Below are 14544 nucleotides of genomic sequence, written 5' to 3'. Positions count from 1 at the left end.
CCCTGAGGTTTAGGTGTAGAGGTTGTAGCTGTATCAATTGAGCCGGGCACCCCACAGTCAATTATTCTCTGCATTTTGACCAGTTGTGGCTTTTTATAATGCTCTCCATCTGCTGCAAAACCCTCTGCTTTGATGAGGGTTGAGAACAACACTTACCTGGGTAAAGAATAAGTATTTAGAATACAGTTAGAAGTAATGCTGATTTATGAAAGCGGCAGTAGGTTCTCCTATACAGCCCATAACTTTGCTAACCATGAGCCGTTAGCTAGGTTTCCAGTACCAAGCATGATTTCCTTTTTGTTGAATCGGCTGAAGTCCAATTAGGCAGCCGTTGGTTGCTACCAAGATATGTATGTCTGCCACTAGTGCACCTTTACAGAGATATCTTGCCAAGCTGGTCATTGCCATGTTGTGGTTCCTCGGTGTCATAGCTGGGTAGGGCTATAATTGTTTTTCTCCCTTGACAGCTTACTTAGCACCACCAGACACTGTAAGAGCCATCCCTCAGGGAGGAGGCTTCCAGGTCAGTTCCAGAAGGATTCCTTCCAGTCCTGTGCCTGAGCTATGTTATATCTTTAGCAGTAAGATCTTGCCTTCACGTTCTTGAATGTAATCAAGGGCATTAGCAGTAGCCTATATTGTTTGGGGAGTCTCTTGGACTCTCCTAATAATTCAAAGAGAGTTTTCTCATGCCTAGAATTGACTTTTGTTCAATAATCTGTGGCTCTTGATTGAAGTATGATTGCCTCAAGTGATGTCACTTAAATGTGTGAGTGTGTATACATACACTTTTAAAATAGATGCATTTTTAAGTACACATAAAATAATGTTTCCCTGTAACTTTTTAAAAACATCCTTGATGTTACTTATCTTCTTCCAACTTTCCCTTTATATTGCCCTCTGTCAACTTCCCAGTTAATTTCCACCCCTCATTTCCCTCCACCCAGCCCCTCATGGCACCTTCATCCAACTGTCTCCCTTTCTAAAGCAGCAGAGTAACTTGAACAAGGAGGTAGACAAGTTGACGGATTCCAGGTACTTCCCGCCACTGATTGCTGAGTCCCAGATTCGTCAAGACAAATGATAAGTGCTTAAGGTGGACGTACATTGCAAAGAAGGGTGCATAGCGGTTCTTTCCCCGTTCCCCATAGAGTAGCGGGGAGAGAGAGATGGCTCCATGGTTACAAGCACTTGCTATTCCTTTAAAGGACCAGAGTTCCTGTGCGTGTGTGTGTGTGTGTGTGTGTGTGTGTGTGTGTGTGTGCGCGCGCGTAAAATATATACTTGTGCGTGTGTGAAATATACCTTGGGGCTAGGTAAGTGGATATAGTGTTTACCATGAAAGTATGAAGACTTAAATTTGAATCACCAGCACCTACATAAAAGCCAAGCACTGCTGCATGTATGTATTCCCTGCTCTGGGGGCAGAGATAGACCATTCCAGAAGCTTGCTAGGTAGTCAGCCTGGCCAACCAACTTGCTCTGAGGTCAATGAGGGACCCTGGCTCAAAAAATAATGTGGAAGTGGGGCAGTGGTGGCGCACGCCTTTAATCCCAGCACTTGGGAAGCAGAGGCAGGCGGATCTCTGAGTTCGAGGCCAGCCTGGCTATAGAGTGAGTTCCAGGAAAGGCGCAAAGCTACACAGAGAAAACCTGTCTCCAAAAATAAATAAATGAGTAAATGAATGAATGAATAAATAAATAAATAAATAAATAAATAAATAAATAAATAAAATAATGTGGAAAGCAATAGAAGAAGACATCCACTGTTGACATCTGGCTTCCACATATGCACACAAAGGTGAATACACACACACTATACACACTCTTAAAATATATACTTAATAAATGCATTTTTCCCTGAAAATAATATATGGTTGTATCTGGTGCTAGGAGTCATATTACCCATGCACATTTTAATCATTTTTTTTATTTCAAATTTAAATATAGTTCACTGCAATGTTTTCTTTCTAGTCTCCAGAGAACACAGAGGGCAAAGATGGAACCAAACTCACTAAACAGGAGGTAAGCATATCTTTGGCATACCTATATAGGTCTTACTACTAAAATGTGTCATGTTGTCTGCATGTGAAGGAACACTATTGCAAACAAGTCTGCTGAGGCTGAAAGCCAAAGATTACATGTAGTTCCGTTTGGCTCAGGCATATTTCATTGAGTACGTTGATGAGGTATTTCCCATGTTGTTTGTGTTTCTGCCTGTTGGTCCTGCTGTCTGTCAAAGTGGGTATTGAGAATTCCTTCTGGGCAGAGAGTAAGATGATAGGTAAATTCATCAAGGAAAACAGTGCCGGCTTTTCATAACAAGAAAATGAAAGGTTGTTGATTTCATAAATTTTCTGCTCCAATGAGTGAATTATGAATTCCTTTTTTGATACTGATTATTTACCTAAGAGGATTCATCTCTAAAGACACAACTATGCAAAGATTCATAATATATCAAAATGTTAAAGCTTTTTTTTTAGAATTTAGGAAACTTCTTAAGTTATTCAGATAACTAATTAGTCCATGACTCAAAGATGCCTTGTGTTAAAATACAGAAATCTGGAAAGTGGTTAAGAACTTGGAAGATATGCTTATGTCTGACCGTTGATGGAGATACTGAAGGAGATGTCTTAAAAAGTTAGAAGTGAGATGTATCTGTGATGACAGCTATTCCCTTTTGGATAGAGCTTTTCAGTGTGTGGAGAACTTCAGCTCTTACACTTGAATTTATAAACTAAAAGGGGTCACAAGAGAGTAAAAACAATATCCAGTTACAGAGCCTTTGATGGGGTGATTCATATTATGGTTAATAATTCAGAGGAATTCGCCGTGATATCCAAACCCCCACATAAGCTTTGTACATGGAAATTCATTCTGCCAAGGAGAAAAATCTTTAACAGAAGCTGTACAGACGTAATGTAAAAACAAAAAACGCCTGCCCTTATCATCCATGTACCAACAATGAGCTGTTGGAGGTAATCATGAAATCAGAAACTAAGTCACCACACACATGCTAGAGTTAACAACAACAAAAAAAGATAAACACTTAGAGAACGGCAAATTTTTATAACAGTTGGTGAAGTGTAACCTCAATGTTTTTGAATTTAGGTACCACACACACACAAAGCATTTGGGTTTCTCTTTGTGGGTTAACATTTATCTTGATCAATCAGAAAGCCTTACAACCATTGCTCAGAGGGGAAACACTTGATTACAGAAATCCTTCCTAGTCCTTCTATGCAGAAGCAACTCCTGCTGACTGGGATACACATAAAAGATAAGCCTGAGTTTTATGTTAGCCCAAGGATTTTCATGCTTTATGCTTTTCTGGTTTGTTATTTTCTACTTTATATTTTATATATATATATAAAATTTATTTATTTATTATTATTATTATTCCTAACAAAAGTATTTTATAGACAATGCTTTTTTTTTAAAAAAACCTGTCATTCAAGCCAAGACCAGATTAAAACTCATCATGTGTCTTCAGGACATCAGCACAGTCGCTTAAAAGTAAAAGGTCATTGGTTAGCCTGAGTGTTGACTAATGCTAAAAACTGCCAGAAGTACACTGATTGATCTCCCCCACCCCCAAAGTGAATTGAAATTCAGTTCAAACTGAATTTTCCAGTGATGTCATTCCGTATGTCACCCAGGATGAACAGATACTGGGTACAAAGGGGGCTCTCCCTTTGAAGATTCCCCGCTGTGGCTGTGGTATTTGGAGGGCATTGTACAGGGACCCGAGCTTCAGAAGACTGGACAGTAAATGACCTAACAGTGTGTCATGATCATTACTCTCTGCCATTTGCAAAGCCTTTTCTGTCCCATTCTTGCATCTGAGCTGTTCAATAACCCTAAGAAGCATTCCCCACCCCACCCCACCCCCTCTCCCTCTTTGCATTGGTGAAGATGGGACCTAGCACCTTGTATATACCTGCTCAGCTTTACCACCACACCCCTGCCCCACGTGCATTCCTTATCAAAAATGTATGAGCACCTATAAATTCTCCCGGCACTGTTCCAGGCCCTGTGGGGCCCACAGTGAAAAACAAGCAAAACTTTGCATTCCTAAAGCCTCCATTTTAGTGCGGAAGAGAGAGTAAAGTAATAGGACATTTGCTGTAAATTAATATATATATATATATATATATATATATATATATAGAGAGAGAGAGAGAGAGAGAGAGAGAGAGAGAGAGAGAGCGCCAGGAGAAGAAATAGCGACTGTCAGAGCAGTGCTGTTCTGATAGCAGACAGGCGGATGCCGTGATCCCTATTTTATCTCAAGGAGAAGAGTTCTTAGAGAAATAATATGATTTTCTCCAAATGTCACAACTTATAATTAGCAGAATCAGGAAAAACACCTGAGGCCCTGATCCCTGATCCTTATTCACCACCCACCTTTTGTGTGGTGCTTCAGTTGAGTGACCCAGTTCCTCTTCTTCACCTTCTCCATCGCCTAGCCAAGGCTGTCCTTCTGTCTTTCTCTGTCTCCCAGTTTTGAAAAGAAGGCCGCTTATATTGAACTTCTCATTTGTTTTTGAGAATCAAAAGCAACTTGACTTTTAAGTCTTGCTTTAAAAGAACATGCTGAAGCTCAGAAGCAAAGGGGCATCTTATAAAAATAAGTAATAATCAGCAAAGTCCGGTGATTCTCTCTCTCTCTCTCTCTCTCTCTCTCTCTCTCTCTCTCTCTCTCTCTCTCTCTCTCTCTCTCTCTCTCTCTCTCTCTCTCGCGATGTGTGTGCTGCATTTGCAGCCAGGATGTTGAAATAGACCCCATGTCTTTCAGATGGAGGTGATCAGTCTATCAGTTAGGCTTACTGGATAATTCTGATGTCTCCAGCATCTATAAACCACAGTGATTTGGCATCCTAAAACACTTCCTTCCCTGTCTGAGAGCGACTTACTTTTCCTGTGATTTCTCACTTAATCAACAAATTAAGAGAAATTCCTTAACAGCTCCCCTACCCAGTTCTACCAAGTAAAGCTGAGCCTTAAATGAATATTTCAAATGCTTTAAATGTTTTAAAGAGGAATAAATAGCAGTCTGGTCTGTTTCGTATCCAATAAATTTAGTCCAATCATTTATAGATGTTAAGGCTGTGGAAGCTGATGGAACTTTCCAGGAAGGCATCCACACTTGCATGCGTAAGCGGTACTGCTGACTGAGTGAAAGGTTCATCTCAGCCTTTACTGCAGTAAAGAAAAAAAATCCCTTATGGTGATTACTGGAAAGGAAGTTATAAAACGTCTTTTTTTATGACACAGAAGAGCTGGTAAATTTTAGGTAGGAAGTCATAAAATTATTTTATGGTAAAACATCTACTTTTTAGAGTCTGGCTGGGTTAGATAGCCTATGGAGACTGATGTAGTATCAATTTCCCAAGCCTTTCTTTTGGAACGCTTAGTCTGAACCTAAATTAAGTCTGTGGATCAGTCAGCAGGAAGCCCGCCTTGTAGAGGAAGCTCTGATGAGACCATCCCTCCAGAAAGCCTGTTCTGGATGTTCAAATGTTGGCATAGAGAGGCAGAGTTTTGCAGTTGGGAAATCCTTCACGTGATTGTTACCTCTCCTTAATAGGATTTTGCCAACGGTAACTGGTTGGGGAATGGACAGTTATGTATAATGGCTAATACGTTTGGCTCCTTTCCATAAGTGAATTATATATGGCTTTCTGGTGCTTCCTTCTTCCATTGCCTCAACACTTCCTGAGGTCCTGTTAGGCATCGACAATACTGAAATAGAAAAAGATGGTGCTTTGGGGGTAGGAAGACACAGACAGGAGATGAATGAAGTAGCTGGTGAAGAAGAGCCAACAGGATGCTTGTGGGTTGACAGCCAAGCAGGAAGGGATTTGGGTAAGGCTCATTTGCTTCCCTTGAGTAAGGAGGCTGCCACTCTTCCCAATGGAGAAGGTTATTTTGCCTGCTGGACTTGTTTGATGTTGGGAATATGTGTTGAGACCACAGAGAAGCTTCCATGCTGAGCTGTACAGTAGCCTGGGGATGCCCTTCTGTTCTTCCACATTCAGAAACCATGTGGAAGCATGCACATGTTTTGCACAGCTTAATTGGGAATGCTGTCTTTTCTTCAGCAATACTCAGTGTAGTTGACCATCCTGAGGAAGGCATTGCAAGATTTGGATCCTGACTCCTAGGGACTTGTGGGTGTGATGTGACAAATGCACCCAAGAGAATCCTGGCAGGCCTCTTGGTGTTTCCAGTGGAGAATCCCTCTTGCATCCTTCTTTACTGACTAGGTTGTGCCTCAGGCTGTGTGTTGACAGTTATGACCTATGCTGGGTAGTAACTGTGTCCCAGTCAGCAACTTAATCGGTTTCCCATTCTGTGTATTTCCTGTTAGCTGGACTTAAGTCCAGCTCTGATCGTTTCTTGAGACCCCAGGGTTAAAACTATTCATGGAAGCCCTGGCCCTTCGTTTCCTGCTGTGGTTTAAAGAAAGATGAGTTTAGCTCCGCTTGTGACTTCCAACAAGAAAGTTTTTAGATGTGGTTATGTCAAGAACGATTTCTTCCAGGATGACCTGACCCACTGACCTAGACTGACTTCAGCGAGAATTCACGAATTTCTACAGTTCTTCTCCATCATGACACAAGTTCCCACTGACCATTTCTGCTGACCCACTTAAGAAAAATTATTTGGAAGCATTTAAACCATCACAATGAGTCAGAGTCTTATAAACCGGTGTGAGTCAGGGGAAAGCTTGAATTCATTTATTCAGCAAATATTCTGGATGTGTGAGGTGGTAGCTACTGTTCTACTGGAAATAGAAAAAGAAAGTAAAATGAACAGGAAGGATGGAGTAAAAGCTGCAGAGCAAGCCAATTTTAGTTTTAGAAAGTTAAATCCCTTTACCAGGGAGAAGTCGGTTCTCCTGGGTAGTAAAGAGTATCAATTTTGTGTGCTGGATGCTTGTGTTGTTTTGTGTTTTCTTTAGGGTGTCATTGGCTATTAACTGAAAAAATAAACTAAATTCAATCAATATCTATCTAATCAATTTTCTAAACTTTTGGAATTAAGAGATTAGTGAAACCTGTTTTTGGTAGATGATTGTGTTGACTCTGTTCTGCGTTTAAAAATACATATATTTTTTTTCTTGCCTGAGTAAGATTGGCAGTCATTTTTTTTCCCAGTATAGCAGAGATGGGAAAGTCCTATGTTGGTTTCTGTGTAACTACTTAAGTTCTTACTAGCTTAAAGATTTTGATTCTATTTTAAAGAGACCATTTCTTACGGTCCCTCGGTGTTCTGATGTCAGGTTTATCACAAAAGAAGTGTTTGTGGGTTAGAGTGGAGCCAGGATTTCTCTCTTTCCCCTTCTCCCAGCACTCTTGACTGGGAGAAGCCACTTGATGGAAGGTAAGCCTGTATCTTGTAGCAATGCTTTCTCTGGAGCACCCAGTAGACTTGGCATGTTTCATTATGCTAACCCATAGAGGCTGATGGGTGGCATACAATTTATTCTTTCAACAAAGTAGAATATACCAAAAATGGATTTTTAAAACTAGCCTGGATATTTGTAATTGCCAAAAAATTTTTTCCCATTCTTTTGTAGCCCACAAGACGGTCAGCCAGATTGTCAGCGGTAAGTACCTCAGGGCCCCTCAATGCAGCTTCTCAGGAATGAGTACTCCCTTTGTCTGAAGCAAAAGGATGATTAGCTGGCATTTTCCTTGAGTTTATTTTCCTTTTGGAAAGTACTTGGGGTTTCAGTTTCTAGCAAAACCTGACCTATGTTGCCAGGCAGTTCACCTGATTATCTGTGTCAGTAAGAACCAGTGGCCAGGTCTGTTATCAAGTACACAAAGCCCGTGCAAACTGGAACTGCTGAATCCCCGAGACAAACAAGTACATTAGGCAAATCTTGGTCTCCAAATTCTACACCTGTTAATATTGAAATGGATCCAGGATGTAGATTCTCTGCCCACAACCCATACTCTTGAGCATTATATTCCTGGATCAGAATGTTCCTACAGTAATTCATAGGCTTTAGCTACATGCTCATCCTGGGACATCTTCGAAAGAGTGGCACTTTTACTTTGTCTCTTGGAGTCCCCTTCAGCAGGCCATGCCCAGGGAGAGGATGTATAGAGCTAGGATGGATAAGTGATACTGAGCCTGTGTTCCAGCTCCTAGCCAGCCTGGCCATGTTTCTCTCTGACTCTTGTGCTCTTCCCTGGTAGTCTGCTTGTCCATTCTTCCTCATTCTACCAACAGACAGACCAGCCTGACTCTGGTAGAGGATTTTGCCCCAAATTCCTATAGTCTGAGCTACCGTCTAAAAAATGGGGAAAGGTTCATTGATAGCGGACCATCCCCACACTGAATGTCACAAGCATGGCTGGAACTTACGTGGAAGTGGATGTTAACACCACTTATGAGTTCACAGACAGCATTATTATTCACCAGAAAGACTGAAGAGCTGTTGCAAATCTCAGGCCAGTTAAGGGAATAACCCTTGAAAGTCAAAAGAAAACCGAAAGTCAAAAGAAGGCTTTTCCTGAACCAGCACTATAAGAAGCCCCTTTCCCTGAGATCATGGCCTCATCTGAAGGCAGCAGAGTTCCATGCTATAAACTTCCTCTGAGGACTGGGGAGATGGCTCACTCACTGGATAAGGTGTTTGTCAGGCAAGCATGAGCAACTGTGTTCGGATTCCCAGCACCCACATGAGGAGCCATGTGTAGCAGTGCGTACCTGTACATCCTAGCACTGGAAAGCAGAGGAAGGAGGATCCCTGAAGCAGACTTTCCAGCCTGTCTGGCCCATCAGTGAACGCCAGTTCAGTGAGAGACCCTGACTCAAAACATAAGGTGGAGAGTGATTGAGGAACACACTGACATGGACTGTGCGCTCCAGCAGGACACCCCTGCCACACACACACACACACACACACACACGCACGCACGCACGCACGCACGCACGCACGCACGCACGCACGCACGCAAAATCTTAGATTCTTAGTACTATCAAAACACTGAATGCTGAACCAAGATAAAAGGTCTATCTCACAGAAAATGATAAAAGTAGAAACAATTTGCTAAAAATCAAGAAGACATATATACTAATCTGTCAAAACTTACAACAGCAGATTTTGAAAGTTAAGACTTAGGAGCCATGAAAGCTGTGTTTGGGAAGCAGACTGAAGGTTTTGAGGGATAAGAACACTAATAAAAATTCTTACTTTTTAAGTTCCACTCTTTTTTTTTTTAATTTGATTTTAAGGTCATTTCTTTTTCTTCTCCTTTAAAAAAAAATATTGTTATTTCATTTATTTACTGTGTGTTGCGGGGTCAGAGGATAACTTGCAGGAGTCAGTTCTCTCTTTTTAGCCTGTGTGCCCCAGGGTTCGAACACGGGTTATCAGGTTTGGTAGCAAGCTCATTTAGCCACTGAGCCATCTCACTGGCCCTCCTTTTTGGATTTTTGAGACTGTGTCTCACTCTGTAGCTGAGACTGGCCTCAAACTTGGCACCGTCTCCTGCCTCAGTGTCCTGAGTGCTAGGGTTGCCAGAGTGGGTCACCATGTTTAGCTTTTGGGTTTTTTTTTTTTTTCCTAACAGCTGGTCTTTTGGAAAATGAAATGTCTCCAATTAAATTTTATACATAAAGGCCATGTTCAGTATGAACTCCAGATCTTTTACAGATACTGGAGGGAAACACACATTTTTCTTCACAGGGGACACCCTGGACAGTGTTTTCTATTTTTAAAACATTCTTTTAGTGCTTGGAGAGATGTACGCATTTTAAACCTGTATTAGAGAAATATTTGACCTAAAATACCCACAGGAAAAAAATCTTAACTTTTAATAGCCAGACAGGTCGCCATAGTTATATGCTTACTACAAAGCTCCAGAGACAAAGGACCCCAGTGTCTTGGTGTTAGCGTCTTACCTTAAGCTGACATCAGAGAGGATGAAACAGGAAGAGGCTTGGCTACAGAACCTGAAATCTGTGTCAGGGGGAGGGAGCTGGATGTAGCTTTGAAGAACTTCACAGGCCCCAGCCTCGATGACCGATGGACAGCGGACTTTGCCTGTGATGTCCTGTAATTTCTAGTCTGTTGGGAAGGGCTGCTGAGAGTGAATTCGTCAAGCCGTTTAGCCAAGGGTTGGAGTCTCTCCTCTTGCTGTGGTGTTGTGAAAAAAGGAAGTACAGAGATAGCAGAAAGAGAAACTTAACCCTGCCCCCAGAAAGCTCTACTGGACCAGAGCCTAATGAGTTAGCTTCTCCTTCTTATCGGCCCATCACTTGCAAACCCAGGATGAAGATAGTGCCTGGTACTGAAAGGACCCGTTTGAAATGCACAGAGCCACAGTCAGAACCAATGATCGTCTTCTTTTTGGTGCCAATGGTGTCAGTTTCAGTATTTGTTTAAATTATTTCTGCAGAAGCCTGTTCCGCCAAAACCTGAGCCTAAACCAAGAAAAACATCTGCTAAGGTAAGAGGCATTCCCCTCTTGCCTCCCTTGGCTTTCTGAACAATGAATAAATTATAATTCCATGCCTGAAAAAAAAATCATCTGAGGAGAGATCCTGTTGAATGAGTCAGGCTAAAATGGACAGACCAGAAAGTCGTCCCCACCATATGGGCTCTCTTTAAGGACGTGAAGCGTCCTTAAAGTTTTATGCACTAGCAGGAATGTGTTTTGCATTTGGCCAGCGAGGTGCAGGAAGCGCAGCAAATTGCTCTGAGCAGCCTGTGTGAGGAGGGGCCTGCCAGCTGGCTCAGAACACAACTCCATCACATGGTGGTTTGGTGGGGTTAGTCCTGGCCCTGGACCCCTCTGCTGCCCTCAGCACCAGAGGTCACAGAGGGGCTCACAGCCTCATAGAACTACTAGTCGGTGGTCATTCCCGTGACTCGCAATAAAACTATGATCATTTACTCTAGCAAGCAGTGAACACTAGCCTGACACTGTGTCAGACCCGTTCTGGGTGCTCTCCTTAGTCACCTTCAGCTCAGTCTACTCCACTGAAGCAGATATGAATATCCCGTTTGGCAGATGAGGAAAAGTGAGGTACGTTCATGCCGATGAACTTAGCCACAGTGGCTCTCCTGTGCTGCACCCCCTCAAAAAGCACCCACACTGTCTGAAATGGTGTGTGTGGTAGTGAATGCAGATTTCCAAAGCAGAGCTCAGCACTGTGGCTCCGTCATAAAATTAGCCACAGTTCTTCACCTGGGCCATTATTTTCAGTGCCTTTCTAGTTGTGTGGCTCCACGTGGCTCCACATGACTTAGTACATTGGGGAGCCACAGGAAAAGCCACAGCCCCTGGTAGGTGGGTATTCCCCCAGGCGTTTCCCCTTTCCTGTGGCTGCCCCCTCCACAGCAAAACCACTCATAGTAGAAATGTCCCAGGAGCGATTCCCGGGCCAGCCACCATTTTCCCACAGAACAGAAGAGCCGGTGGGTTCGCCGCCAGCCTAGTGCAGTTTTATGGAGGTACAGTGTAGGTCAGGTGAAACAGCCAGGTTGGATCCCCACTTTCCCCTAAGGCCGTCATTGTGTCTGGCTGGGTCCCAGCAGGTGCTTCTAACATCACTCTGCACCTAATGTGTTCTGTTTCCCTGTGCTTCGAACCCTTAGAAGGAACCCGGAACAAAGATTAGCAGAGGTGCCAAGGGGAAGAAGGAGGAGAAGCAGGAAGCTGGAACGGAAGGTACAGCACCATCTGCAAATGGTGACACTAAGTCTGAAGAGGTACTTTCCACGACCACCTCCCGCTGACCGAACCAGTGCCTTAAAAGAAATTGCTCGACCCTTCAGCTCTGGATAAGCACATTCATGATGTCTCTCTTTATTGCCTGTAATGTTATTGCAGATCCACATCTCTCGTTCCACTGTTAATGTGTCAGCCTGCAGAAGTCCCCCACCCAGCACACTGTCAGTAAAGGGGCAGATTGAAACAGTGAGAGTTAAGGGTACAGTAGACACTCTGCATGTGTGCAGTGACTAGAATCAGGTAGTGGCTTGCTGTTTTCTTTATTATGCACCCTGGAGCCCCGCAGGTAAGGCTTCTGTGGTTGTTTCAGTAGCAGAAAGCAATCAAGGCCGCCGCCAAGGGCTGGCGCGATGCATTCCTGCCTTGTCTGTTTTCCACCCGGAGTTGACGTGCGCTTCGAAGTAGATCTGGAAGGAAAACAATGGGCCGAATGCTCAGAAGTGTGTTTCTTGGTGGGTGGACTTTCCTCTGATTTTACTTATTTTGGTGGTAACTGTGTATTGTTTTCTTTCTTTCTCCCTTTCTCCTTTATTCACAGGCACAGAGAACTGAATCTATAGATACCGAGGGAGAATGAATTGTTGTGGAAAACTGGGGTTGATTTCACGGACCTCTTGGGACAACTTTTAAAAGCTATTTTTACCGAGTATTTTGTAAATGCTGATTTTTTAGGACTCTATTAGTTGGCATAAAATATATATAAAGATGGACATTTTATCCTCTGATGGTGATGTTTTTTGGAAATTTCCATCATCCTCAAGTAAAATAAATAACCAATTTAATATCGGAAGCTGCGTGTAAAATGGATTCAGCATTCCATGCCCTGGCTTTAAAATTTTAGTCCTGTGCATACTGTGGTGTTTTTACTGTGCATATTTGAATTTTTCATGCAGTTTTTCTAGAGCAATAATCAGTGGTGCTTTTGTGCCTAGGTTTTATGTGATTTTAATGAAATGTGGATAGTTGTGGCCACCTGCTGACTATTTGTGGTTTAAAATAAAAAGGTTTTCTTGTCTGCAAAATACCTACCTGTTTGTGTCTTTACTAAATTTAGGAAGTGATTCGTTTGGTTAATGCAGATGTTGTAAAGAATTTCCACAGTTGATAGCATGATGTTATCACTAAGAAGTCAGACTGTCTCACAATTTTTTGGACTTTTAACATTATTATTTTAAAATGCTAGGGTAGAGGAATGACATGTACCTCACTTTGTAACAGGCATGGCCAGTAATGGTTGTCATGTATGATAAAGTTTAATATAATACTGATGTTTATAAAGTCCTTAAAAACAAGATAGATTTCTGCTAAACCATAACTAGAAAAATGATAAATAAAAATAAGCTGGGTAGGGTAGTACTTGGGAGGAAGAAACAGGTGGATCTCTGTGAGTTTGAGGCCAACCTACGTAGCTAGTCCCAGGCCAGTCAGAACTACATAGTGAAACCTTGTCTTAAAAAATAAAAAAAGGAAAGAAAGAAAGAACACAAAAAGAAAAAGAAGAAGAAAATAAATCTGGGCTCATCTTTTAATGTCTCCCACTTTCAGAATAGCACCACGTCAGATTTGTATAGGGGTGCTCTCCCATCTGTGAGGACCTCAAGGCAGTGAATGCTCTTGGCCCCATACAGCCACGCTGCAGCCTTGTCAGCCCAAGAGGAACACCGGCCAGCATGTTATTAGAGTTCCTTTGTAGGTGAGGAAATGGGAGTGCGTGACATAATGGAACGGGAGAATCCAGGCTTGACTTACTGATTTTTAAATAACGTCTTTCTGTCCATGGAAGGGCACAGCAGTGTCAGGGACAAAGGAGCTATTCTAAATATAACTTACTGTTTATGGTCCCCAAATGTGAGCCCCGCCCCCGGGAAGCTGAATGCTCAGGATTCTGCTTAGATGGAAACGTTTTGTAAGATGGAAAATAGTGGCCATGTTGCTCAGGGACTTGTGGAAAGAGACTCGTGGTCCTCAAGACCTTACATGTCCACAAAACAAGGCCCCTGCTCCCACATGCACATTGGGCTAAGCACTTCGACTTATGTCATTGTCTGAAGTCTATCATTAGTTGATGACAAGTACCAACCACATTCTGTTATGAATAATCTCGAATCTAGTATTCCTTGACTTCTTACTGTGAAATGTGCCTGAATTCGGGAGTTTGGGTTGTACTGAAAGCGGCATTCCCCTCAGAAGAAAAACGTCTGCGACCCCGTGGGTACTTTACCAAAAATGTGTTCAACATCCTGTTAATGCACAGCTGAAGCACGTTGCTGGCTAGTGCCCAGTTCAGGACTGGGCTAGAATGCCCATAAATCTACTTTTTAAGAATTGTAGGGTGATACAGATGATTTTTAAAATCATAGGCGTTATAGTAATACATAGAGAAGTGGATGTGTGTTACTCTTCCCTCGTTTCTGTCTCCAAGGCCCAATCACTGTGCATTTGTAATGCGTATGTGTTGTGTTTAAAAGAGGGAATCTTACTAGCTTTCAATTTCTTCAGCTAGTAAAGCAGAACTGAAGCTAGATCTCTCCGGCTCTATTCTACGGCTGTAAGCATGCTTGTACGCAGTAATACCCTAGACACAGAATGTCTGAATCAAAGAAAATACACATTTGACGTCTGTGGCTGTCGCCAGAGAGTGACACTAATTTCCACTCCTGCCGATGGTACATGAATGGTCTCGCTCTCAGCCCTGCCAGCATCTCACTGTGTCCAGTCTAGTCAACGAAAATTATCCTCTAGTGTTTTAATTTTATCCTCTTGATGTTTAATATCCACTTAAATC

At 42.5% G+C, this 14544-nt stretch overlaps 1 protein-coding gene across 3 annotated transcripts in view; it reads left to right on the top strand.

The window, feature by feature from the left end:
• Hmgn3 (high mobility group nucleosomal binding domain 3) overlaps window positions 1-12783 on the top strand; it is a 40079-nt gene extending 27296 nt beyond the window's left edge. The window contains exons 2-7 of one of the 3 annotated variants that reach the window (XM_059268296.1): window positions 1975-2025; window positions 7586-7615; window positions 10422-10472; window positions 11624-11737; window positions 11859-11958; window positions 12298-12783. In XM_059268296.1, coding sequence (XP_059124279.1) covers window positions 1975-2025; window positions 7586-7615; window positions 10422-10472; window positions 11624-11737; window positions 11859-11958; window positions 12298-12311 — 360 coding nt within the window. In that variant the 3' untranslated portion in view covers window positions 12312-12783. The remainder of the gene's footprint in view (window positions 1-1974; window positions 2026-7585; window positions 7616-10421; window positions 10473-11623; window positions 11738-11858; window positions 11959-12297) is intronic. The other 2 variants (XM_059268298.1, XM_059268297.1) reach the window with 2 other exon arrangements.
• The last annotated feature ends 1761 nt before the right edge of the window (window positions 12784-14544 follow it).

The sequence above is a fragment of the Peromyscus eremicus genome, chromosome 7, assembly GCF_949786415.1.
Source record: "Peromyscus eremicus chromosome 7, PerEre_H2_v1, whole genome shotgun sequence".
In the NCBI taxonomy this organism is placed as follows: Eukaryota; Metazoa; Chordata; class Mammalia; order Rodentia; family Cricetidae; genus Peromyscus; species Peromyscus eremicus.
This window is presented reverse-complemented; position numbering and strand designations above follow the sequence as displayed.